Source organism: Procambarus clarkii, chromosome 21 (genome assembly GCF_040958095.1).
Source record: "Procambarus clarkii isolate CNS0578487 chromosome 21, FALCON_Pclarkii_2.0, whole genome shotgun sequence".
Classification (NCBI taxonomy): Eukaryota; Metazoa; Arthropoda; class Malacostraca; order Decapoda; family Cambaridae; genus Procambarus; species Procambarus clarkii.
Window position 1 is genome coordinate 32,710,818 of NC_091170.1, and position 12,314 is coordinate 32,723,131.

At 39.6% G+C, this 12,314-nt stretch overlaps 1 protein-coding gene across 3 annotated transcripts in view; it reads left to right on the forward strand.

Annotated features, from left to right (window-relative positions):
- LOC138349537 (serine/threonine-protein kinase tousled-like 1) overlaps nucleotides 1-12,307 on the forward strand; it is a 93,711-nt gene extending 81,404 nt beyond the window's left edge. For all 3 annotated transcript variants that reach the window (XM_069328280.1, XM_069328279.1, XM_045746389.2), the window contains one exon: nucleotides 9,923-12,307. In XM_069328280.1, coding sequence (XP_069184381.1) covers nucleotides 9,923-10,453 — 531 coding nt within the window. In that variant the 3' untranslated portion in view covers nucleotides 10,454-12,307. The remainder of the gene's footprint in view (nucleotides 1-9,922) is intronic.
- The last annotated feature ends 7 nt before the right edge of the window (nucleotides 12,308-12,314 follow it).

The window sequence follows — 12,314 nt, forward strand, 5'->3', positions numbered from 1 at the left end:
CATCCTCTTTACTTCCCCTCCCCCCCTAAAAAAAAGGAAGCCAGCCTTCAGTTAATATTTCCCGATGTGGCTGGGAGGGTACAGCTGGGGGGGATGGAGGTAGCGGGAAGGGTCCGTTGGCGGTGTGGGGGTAGCGGGAGGGTGCAGTACGGGGGATGAAGGTAGTGGGGAGGGTCCAGTGACAGGATCGGGGTATTGGAGTAGCGGGGAGGGTGCGGTGTGAGGTATGGAGGTTTATCTCACCATCCATCCAGCTCCCCTCCACCATCCATCCATCCAGCTTCCCTCCACCATCCATCCATCCAGCTCCCCTCCACCATCTATCCATCCACCCCCTTGTCCATCCATCTAGTTCCCCCCCCCCCCCACCATCCATCCAATCTCCTCTCTATCCATCCATCCATCCATTCCCCTTACCATCCATCCAGCCAGTCCCCTCCCCCATCCATCCAGTCCCCTCACATCCATCCATCCATCCATTCAGTTCCCCCACCATCCATCCATCCAGTCCCACTCCACCATCCATCCATGCATCAGTCCATCATCATTCATCCATCCATCCAGTCCTCCACCATCCATCCATCCAGTCCCCCCACCATCTATACAGTCCCTTCACCATCCATCCAGTCCCCTCACTATCCATCCATCCAGTCCTCCCTCACCATCCATCCAGTCTTCCCTCACCATCCATCCAGTCCCTCACCCGGGGAATCCAGTCCATCCATCCATCTGAAATTCACAAGAAGAGAGAGCCTGCCTGACTCAGAGGTGGATTCTCCTTCCACACTGCAACCCCCTCTCCTCCTCCCCCACCTTCCCATCGTCTCCTCAAGCCAGTAATGACTTCATAAGTACAATTTAACAGTCTCCGTGGTGCAGTGGTAAGACACTCGCCTGGCGTTCCGCGAGCGCTATGTCATGGGTTCGTATCCTGGCCGGGGAGGATTTACTGGGCGCAAATCCTTAACTGTAGCCTCTGTTTAACGCAACAGTAAAATGTGTACTTGGATGAAAAAACGATTCTTCGCGGCGGGGATCGTATTCCAGGGACCTGCCCGAAACGCTACGCGTACTAGTGGCTGTACAAGAATGTAACAACTCTTGTATATATCTCAAAAAAAAAAAAAAAAAAAAAAAAAAAAAACAGTAAAGCAAAACATTTATAATAATTACATGTACATATTATAATTACATTATAAAATTTCATACTGCTGTTTTTTGGTTGTGAAATGGATTAATTGTACTAACATTATTTTCAATGGGGAAATTTGTTTCACATGACGAGCTCGGTTCCGGAACGGATTAAGTTCGTTAACTGAGGTTCCTCTGTACATACATACAGTACATACATACATACTTATGATGTGCTAACATCAGAAGAGGGCATGGTCAATCAAATTCAAGTAGGGGAAAAGCTCACCCCATCATGTGCTCATAATATTCTAAGATGGAATACAATTACAGAAACTCCCGTAAAGGTCCAGGATGAAGACCTTCTAGATTACCACCAAGGAAACTATCAGGGTATGAGAGAGTAATTGCAAAACACCCCATGGAGGGAGCTGATAGGTGATCATGGCATGGGAGCATCATGGGAATATTTCAAAACGGTCATTACTGAACTCGTACAAAGATATGTGCCAAAAAGGAGAAAGAAAGGAAAAGGAACAATATGGATGACTTAAGTTGTAAAAAGAGTATTAACACTATCGCGCGCCGGGCATGCACGCCGGCAACTTAGAGGTCACACCCCCGGCGTGCGGGCCAGGTGCATGACCCCAGGAGGTCACGCCGGGGGCATGACCAACATCTTGACCTTGGGAGGTCAAGATGTTGGTAAAAACTCCCGAGTTTCGATCTCTTTTAAGGATCTACTGGTGGAGTGGTCAGAGTACTGGTTGTGTCTTGGTGCACAAACACCTGGGTTCGAATCTCTCGTAGGGGTGGAGCCCTTTGTGTGTTTATATATATAAACATACACAATTTATTTTTTAAAAAATCAACATAATTTATTTGCATTGTCGGAGGCGTCCGAGGATATTCGAGAAGCAATGCGACTCCCACCATGTGGTCTTGTTGTCATTCAAATGAGTGGTCTCCATACGAGATGAATTGTCAGTGATCTGGGCGATCATTACCCAAAATACTTGCCATTTAAGGCAATCGTCACTCGAGGCTCTACTGTATATATATATATCCAGTGGGGCCTCGATTTACGATGGTAATCCATTCCCAGAGACGTATCGTAAGTCGAAATATCATAAGTCGAAACTATTTTTCTCGTATGAAATAAAGGGAATTGAATTAATCCATTCCACACCCTCAAAAATATTAACTTAAAAATACACTTTATACTGAATACAATTTTTTTCCTCTAACTACAATACAGTACATATGTTTATCTTACCTTTATGGAGGACTCTTGATGGCGTGTGGAAGATGGTGAGGAGGGGGGAGGAGGAGAGATGTTACTGTTTGGAAGGGAAGTCGCCTTCCATTATAACATCAGGCAGTGTGGACTTCTTTGGGATACTCAACTCTGGCATGTTTTGCCTGCATACCACTAGGACCTGCTTCTGGCTCACTGCTTGATTTTCTCACACGAAATCGTTCCATTGAAGATTGTTTTCCCTTCTTTCCAACACTTGTCTGTAGTAAGGCATCACATAGTCATTAAAAAGATCAATGCAACGGGCTGTTACAGCTTTATCTGGGTGATTCTTTTCAGCAAAACTTTGCAGTCCTTCCCATACTGCACACATTTTCTTAATTAATGAGGAAGGGACATCCTCTAATGCCACTGCCTTCTCCTCCTCTGAAGATTTATTGTATTGCCTAACTAGTTCAACAACACGAGTACCATTTTCATGTTTACGTATGATCTCTTGTATTTCCTCTTTGGTCATTCTTACATATGTTTTCATATGTTGAACCTTACCACTGACTTTCTTGGGACCCATGGCATGATATATAATAATCAGTTTTATGTTCAAAAAGCAAAAAATCACCACAAAAACGGAATTTCTTATAGGCGTGATCGTCACTAAGCGGACAACTCAAATAAACTGAGGCAGGTTGGCCAGCGTGACCGGGAACCACGCATTCGGTCGACCCAAACGTGTACCAACAAATATCGTTAGTCGACGACACTATCGTAAGTCGAGTCGTATTTTTCGATCAAATTTACACCGTAACTCGAAATTATCGTAAGTTGGGGCAATCGTAAGTTGAGGTGCCACTGTAATATATATATATATATGTCGTACCTAATAGCCAGAACGCACTTCTCAGCCTACTATGCATGGTCCGATTTGCCTAATAAGCCAAGTTTTCTTGAAGTAATATATTTTCTCTAATTTTTTTCCTATGAAATGATAAAGCTACCCATTTCATTCTATATGAGGTCAATTTTTTTTTATTGGAGTTAAAACTAACGTATATATATGACCGAACCTAACCAACCCCACCTAACCTAACCTAACCTATCTTTATAGGTTAGGTTAGGTAGTCGAGAAACAATTAATTCATGAAAACTTGGCTTATTAGGCAAATCGGGCCTTGCATAGTAGGCTGAGAAGTGCGTTCTGGCTATTAGGTACGACATATATATATATATATATATATATATATATTATATATATATATATATATATATGTCGTACCTAGTAGCCAGAACGCACTTCTCAGCCTACTATGCAAGGCCCGATTTGCCTAATAAGCCAAGTTTTCATGAATTAATTGTTTTTCGACTACCTAACCTACCTAACCTAACCTAACCTAACTTTTTCGGCTACCTAACCAAACCTAACCTATAAAGATAGGTTAGGTTAGGTTAGGTAGGGTTGGTTAGGTTCGGTCATATATCTACGTTAATTTTAACTCCAATAAAAAAAAATTGACCTCATACATAATGAAATGGGTAGCTTTATCATTTCATAAGAAAAAAATTAGAAAAAATATATTAATTCAGGAAAACTTGGCTTATTAGGCAAATCGGGCCTTGAATAGTAGGCCAAAAAGTGAGTTCTGGCTACTAGGTACGACATATATATATATATATATATATATATATATATATATATATATATGTTGTACCTAGTAGCCAGAATGCACTATTTGGCTTACTATGCAAGGTTTGATTTGCCTAATAAGCCAAGTTTTCATGTATTTATATATTTTTCTATTTTTTCTTATGAAATGATAAATTTATCGATTTCAATATGTAGGAGTTCCTTTTTTATTATTTTGAGTTAAAACTAACATAAATATATAACTAAACCTAACCAACCCTACCTAACCTAACCTACCCTATCTTAACCTAGCCTAAACTAACATAACTGAGTCAACAATTTATGTTCTTAATATAATATAATGATAATAATTAAAAAAAAAGCAATAGGAAACAATTTTTTGAAAATAAAGAAAATCACTCAACCTATTAGGCAAATCGGGCCTTGCATAATAGGCTGAGAAGTGCATTCTGGCTACTAGGTATATATATATATATATATATATATATATATATATATATATTGGCCCATATGAAGTTTTGAAGTGGGTAGAATGTAATTATTCGTTAATTGGTTGCTGGTGTTAACTTTTTGATGTGTAGAGTCTATGATGTCGAGGCTCCTGCTATCGCACATCAGTGAGGCACTACACATCAAAAAGTCAACACCAGCAATCAACAGCCAATTAACACATAACTACATTCTACACATTCTACGTTCTAGACCTTGTATGGGCCAATAGGCCCTTTGCAGTTACTTTCATTCTTATGTGAAAAGTTAATTAATGAGTCACACACAGGGAGTGAGGCATAGATATACATGCACATGGAGCAAACACTGAAATAAAAAATGAATATACTGTCTCCACTCGATTATCCGGACTATATGGGAAGGACGCCGGATAATCAGGTGTTCCGGATAATGGTACTTTTTCACCTCTGAGTCCAAAACTAACCATTTCCAACTATTTTTATACTACAAATAACATAATTTGAATTGTCTTGCCACATATAATTATTAAATATTCAACTAGAAACCTCAACTTACCTTGTTGTTGCTCATCTTCTTGATTGATGCCACACATCTTGAAGTTAAAAATTCTTGACAATTTACGTAACCTATACTAACACAACACTAAAATTAACACTTAAAATTACTGTACAGTTCATTAAGCAAAGTTAGTTTTGACTGCCAGCTGCGGAAGCCTCACTGGTTGAAGGCATTTGACTTGCCGGTGACGCCTCATTTGTTGAAGGCGCTGGGCTTGCCTGTGACGCCTCATTTGTTGAAGGCGCTGGGCTTGCCTGTGACGCCTCATTTGTTGAAGGCGCTGGGCTTGCCTGTGACGCCTCATTTGTTGAAGGCGCTGGGCTTGCCTGTGACGCCTCTCTTGATGAAGGCGCTTGGCTTGCCTGTGATGTCTCACTTGTTGAAGGCGCTTGGCTTGATTTTCTTACCATATAAGAATCAAGTTTAGCTTGCCTTCTGTGTTCAATGGCCTGTTGCATGATCAGCTCTTTGGTTCCCCTCAGGCTTCACTTCACTTGAAGTCGACCGGCCATTTTCACAAAGTTGTATAACACGTAACTTGTCTTTAATTGTTAGGAGAACCTTCTTCCTCTTAACACCTCCAGAATGATTGATGCTGCTACCAGACATAATCTTGGCCAAAAATGTTCAAAGTTACTATGAAAATAAAAAAGTTATTTAAAAAATATTTCACTAATGCTGCAGCACTGTGGTATAACACGAGGGATGGGAGCACATGGGATGACCAGGATTGGACATGTCCACTTGGGGCATCTATAACACGTTACGTAGGCCGCCAGGAGGAAAAACTCACAATATTTTTGAAGGAAACTTCAGCCTGTGCAAATTGTTTTTAGGAAACTTACATATATTTGTTATTACATAATTTCTAGTATTTCTTTTGTTTTTGGCTATGATGAATTGTTCTAAAATTAATGGTAATTCCTGTACCCAGGTAGTCCCTCCTAACGCTCCCCTCTCCCCCGACACGACCCACCCACCCCACCCCCTCCTCCACCATGCGCCTTGAGCCACAGCCAGAAGGGATTAATACGGTACGGGCAGCAATTAACCAGCTCCGATATTTTATTCGGCTAAACCAGCTTTTATCCGACTCCCATGGCCATTTTGGCCGGATATTGAGATAACTTTATCCGGTCACGATTTTGGCCGTATAAAGGCGTTTTCCGGATGTTCGAATTCCAGATAATCAAGTGTCTACAGTACAAGAAAATGGCCCCTGCAAAGTTCAGGATGGTTTCTCCTCTTATCAAATAAAAGCAACTCGAAGAGCACTAGCAGGAATGAAGAGAGTTACCACAATGTGTTGATGCATCATATCAGGCAAAATGACTGAGGTTGTCTAAGAATCAACAAGCTAGTCATGCAGCCACCTTGCAGCATGCAGGTGTAATTAAAGAGTGAACTGCCTCATGACTGGTTGGCTCGCTTAGTGCAGTGTCTCGTGTCTTGTGTTCTGTGTTCTATTTGCGATGCTGATTGTTTTTGTCTTGCCCACATTTCTGGTAGCCTTTTCATGGTTACTGATCTACCATCCACTTTGCCTTGTGCCTCTATAGAGGGGCCAGGTTTTGGCCTCTAGTCATCAGTAGGCATAGCCTGGCATGGATTGACTTGGGTGGAGATATCCAGGTAGCTAGTAACAAGGTGCCACCTGTTATAGAGCCTTCCCAGAAAATGAGTTATGGAAACAAAGTAATGTCGTGTCTTTTGGGGCGGTGGAAAGTGGTGAGTGGGAGGTAGTGACTGGCAGTGTAATTATCTAAGTGTAGTTACAGGATGAGAGCTACGCTCGTGGTGTCCCGTCTCCCCAGCACTCTTTGTCATATAACACTTTGAAATTACTGACGGTTTTGGCCTCCACCACCTTCTCACCTAACTTGTTCCAACCATCTACCACTCTGTTTACAAAAGTGAATTTTCTTATATTCCTCCAGCAGCTTTGTTTCATTAGTTTAAATCTGTGACCTCTTGTTCTAGAAGTTCCGGGTCTCAGGAATTCTTCCCTATCAATTTTATCGATTCCTGTTATTATTTTGTACGTAGTGATCATATCTCCTCTTTTTCTTCTATCATCTAGTTTTTGCATATTTAATGCCTCTAACCTCTCCTCGTAGCTCTTGTCCTTCAGTTCTGGGAGCCACTTAGTGGCATGTCGTTGCACCTTTTCCAGTTTGTTGATGTGCTTCTTAAGATATGGGTGCCATACAATCACTGTATATTCCAGCTTTGGTCTAACATAAGTTGTGAACAATTTCTTTAGTATTTCTCCATATATGTATTTAAAAGCAATTCTGAAGTTAGAAAGTGTAGCATAGGCTCCTCGCACAATGTTCTTAATGTGGTCCTCAGGTGACAGTTTTCTATCTAGAACCACCCTTAGATCCCTTTCTTTGTCAGAATTCTTTAAAGATTTCTCACATAATTTATAGGTTGTGTGGAGTCTATGTTCTCCAATTCCACATTCCATAACATGGCATTTATTCACATTAAATTCCATTTGCCAAGTGTTGCTCCGTATACTTATTTTGTTCAGGTCTTCTTGAAGGGCATGACAATCATCTAGGTTTCTTATCTTCCCTATAATCTTAGCATCATCAGCAAATATGTTCATATAATTCTGTATTCCAACTGGTAGATCGTTTATGTAGACAATGAACATTACCGGTGCAAGAACTGAACCCTGTGGTACACCACTCGTGACATTCCTCCAATCCAATACATTACCTCTGATTACTGCCCTCATTTTTCTGTCAGGAAATTTTCATCCATGTTAGAAGGTTACCTGTCACCCCTCCAATATGTTCCAGTTCCCAGAATAACCTCTTATGTGGAACTGTCGAAAGCCTTTTTTAGGTCCAGATAGATGCAGTCAACCCAACCATCTCTTTCCTGTAAAATCTCTGTGGCTCTATCATAGAAACAGTAAGTTCGTTACAAAGGATCTTCCGGATCGAAAACCATACTGTCTGTCTGATATTATATCGTTTTTCTCCAGGTGTTCTACCCATTTAGTTTCAATTATTTTTTCCAATATTTTGACTATTACATTTTTTATGCTACAGGTCTATAATTGAAGGGGTCTTCCCTGCTGCCACTTTTTGTAGAGTGGAACTATGTTAGCCTTTTTTTACACATCAGCTACAACTCCTGTACACAGGGATTCCTGAAAAATCAGTTGAAGTGGAATGCTGAGCTCAAGTGCATATTCTCTCAGAACCCATGGTGAAACTCCATCTGGACCAACTGCTTTGTTCTTACTTAGCTCCTTGAGCATTTTTTCCACTTTGTCTCTAGACACCTCTATGTGCTCTATGTTGTTCTCTGGAATTCTTATTGTGCCTGGTTCCCTGAAGATTTCATTTTGTATAAACACACTTTGGAACTTTTCGTTTAATGTTTCAGTGTGAGGGGTCCTTGAAGCTGTATGAATATTTTAAGTTTTTGCACCAACTAATTGTCATTGTTTATTATTCTAACGCTGAAATGATTGCACATGAAGTCTCACTTATACATTAGAATGAGAACAAGATTTGACTTGCAACCCTCTCTTTTCTTGCTATTCTGTCTGGTAATTTGCTCAAAGTTTACCAAATAAATGTAATTAGTAAAATAATTGATGAACTCTAACAAAAATAAAAGTTAAAAAAAATGCTTTGAAGTTCACCCTGTTCATTTGTGAATGCTTTCATCTTTTTTAATCAGAAATCATATATGGTCTCCCATCATGGCAGTTTTCCAGTGGCCTTGGTATCTTCTCCCCATTGTTTCAATGTCTTGGTGAAACCTTTCACTGTGCTCCTCACTGATGTCACCTCAGTTTTCACAGAAAATATCAAGATGCAGGTGCAAAAAAAAAAAAATGCATCTTTGAAGACATGCAGGAGCCTGTGTTTTTATAGCTTTCAGTAATCCCTGCCACCACCTCCTTATAGTTAGGATCTTTGTGATTAACTGGAAATCCATGAACTACACCGCATAATGCACACCATGCTTCCCTGTCAACGTTGCTCATCTTTATTTCAAGTTTTTTTTTTTTTCAACATCGCATTTACTTGAGATCCATCCTTGACTTTGGCATCAGAGAACTAATTTACCACCACAGAACTTTAATTTTCCAGTCTATTTCTTCAGTTAAATACATTATAATGACTCAGGGGGACATTATAAAAACCAACAATGCTACTCAAAACATACTTTATTACTGGTTTTTATTATTATTATTATTATTATTATATTACAATATTATCATAATTACTATTATAATTATATTAATTATTTAATTTTGTATTACATTATCAGTAATTTGCATGCTTTTATTTATCTCTCTTGGGAAATATATATAATTATATTACTCTTTTATTATTAAATCAAATAATGGTGAGATGAGTGAAGAAGTAACTTTTATTAATGCAGTTCGTGAAGAAAATGAAACATTCCCCTTACATAAATAACTTAAACAGCATTAGGCTTTGTTGCTTCTTTGACTACTTCATTGCATTAGGGTAATACAATTTGTTATGCCAATACCGTTGGCTTATAACTCTTGATGGGGATGTGTATTATTGCAGTTGATAATATGGTGGAGATGAAGATTGTGTCAACATTTGATGGTGATGCATTATTTTTCAGTTGTTCTTGGAGGCTTTTGGGTCACTTCATAGTGGTTTCCTATTGCGTGTGTTTTTGCACTTGGTAGTTCTGTGTTTTTTAGCTGATGGTTGTGTGTTATCCTGCTGGTGGTGATGTTATACAAATGTGTAACATTGGGTCTTGTGATCATCAGGCAGTGATTTTGCAGTACTTCACTGGAGAGCGTGGTACTCTGCCAAGTATATTGATACGTATCCGGTACATTGCAGGGTACTGTGATAAACCACGACAGCGAGCACAAGAGTTCCTACATGGGCACCGGTCCTGGGGCGGCGGCGGCAGTTGTGGGGCGCCTTTCTCGCCAGGGGTCGTCTGTGGACTCATCGCACTCAGCCACTGTGCATGTCCACACACCAGAGTGCTGTATGTATGGGCATCCACACACCCCACAGCCCCGCACCCGCGCCTCCCCCACCGGTGATCAGGCTGAGTGTGACTTCCACTGCTGCTCGCTGCATGAGGAGGGCGGTCGTATCCAGGCAAGTCGACACCATCTGCATCATCAGCAACACCATGTGCACCATCACCAGCCAGGGCAACAGGTGCACGAACAACAAATACAGCAGCAACAGTATCAGCAGCAGCAACAGTTGCAACAACAACAACAGTTGCAACAACAGCAATTTCAGCAACAACAGTTGCAACAGCAGCAGTTGCAGGAGCAGCAACAACAGCAGCGACAGCCGCAGCAGCGTCAGTCTGTCTGCCGTATTCATGAACAACCCTGCAACTGCTGTTGAGTCACACCACCCTCTAAATAATGCTGTGTTTGTATGAGCATATCTGGTAGAGAGCCAGCAGTCTCGGGTACTGCCGGCTTTCCATCAGCGTCTCATGCGCATCAGCGGTGGCAGCTCAGGCTAACATCCTTTGGGTTTTTCACTCCTACTCCTGCAGCCTGCCTTTGCTCAACACCTTAACACTTTACCATCATATTACTAAAATATGGCTTAGTTACTCTAGTTCAAAAATTTAAGGCAAAATGCCTTATTCACTGCCATACAACTTATTGATAGCGTTTAATATTAATACAACTAATATTAGGTCTTTGATGCTGGTTTGTGTGTCAGAACTGCCATTTTTAATTTTTGCCTACCACCATTTTTGCTGATAGAAATTTTTAAAGTTGCTTGATAAAAACAGATGATCAAAAGGCAAATCTAATTAACATAAACATAGAACAATCAAAAACATTAAAAGGATTTTACTCTATACATATGCTTTCATAGGCTACTGCATATACCATGCCGGCCAATTTGTTGCTAATGTATTGGTTACATGGCAACAAAGTTTTTGATACAGAACTACACTCATGAGTACTGCCATAAACTATCGGCGATAGTTTTCTGTACATATTAATCTGGCATTTTTGTATCACTTGATAATTTTAGATCAAATAACTAAATTTAGGCTATATATATACAGTATCTCATTTTGAAAGTCTAAAATTTTTCATAACTAAACTGCTAGAATAGATTGGGGTTTTACGTCTAGTCAAATCTTGTAAATTCCTTTCCATAAGTGCCACTTTAGAAGTAAATGATGCTGTAGATAGGTTATATGTTTGTATAGTTATTGTCATCATAATATTTATAATGAATTCTTATTGTTTACTGAAGTAATTTGCCCTTGACATTTTCAGCAAAAAAAAAGTGGTACAGTAATTAAGTTCCAATCTTAGATTCAAGTATATATATGCCTCTCGCATGCAGGACTTTTACTGATAAATTTGGTAAAAAGATTATACATAATTTAAATTTTAAATATTAGAGGTCTAGACAAAATGACATTTTCACATACTTGAACCACTTAACCTAATCTAAATAAGATCAGGAAGAAGGGAGGAGAGAAAACTGTAATGAACTCATTAACCCTTACACTGCCCCAGTCACTATCTGCGATTTCTTCCCCGTTCCAATCATCATATGCAATTTTTCCAATTTGGTTTGCTAATTATTTTTAGCAAAGTGTACTTCGATGTAGTACTGTACTTTTTATATAGCTTCATCATTTAAGGGGTTAAATAGAATAATTATAGAAATTTGTACATTATTTCCTGTGGCATGAGATGGCAAATTTACATAGCAGAGGATTCGTACTTATTAATTAATGTACTGTATTGTAAATAATAGTCCTTTGTTTAAATATCAGTATAGTAGTTAAGAACTTTTTCATCATGGTGCTGCTTATTGTTTTGAATTTACAAGATTTGACGAGGCAATGATAACATTTGGATGGTGAGGCTGTTATCATTAAGTATATTTTAAAAAGATAGCTGTATTATCATGAGGTGTTATGAATCAGTGTCCGAGATATCTGATCACTGCCCAGTGAGGAAGGCATTGCAGCTCAGCTCTTCTAGGAGATATAATAAGGCCGAGCCACTTGTTACTGGCCCTTGTTGATCTTCCTAAGATTGCTGAACTTGGTGACTTCCTCCACTATTTGACTGCCTCTTATACCTCTTAATATTGCATTATTCAGTGTTGCATTTTTGTAGTTTCTGAAAGGATTGGACAGTGAGCAGTAAAAGTTCTATGGAAAGTGCTTGTAAATTAAAATATAGCAACTAAATTCTAATTACTTCACTTAAAAAGCTGC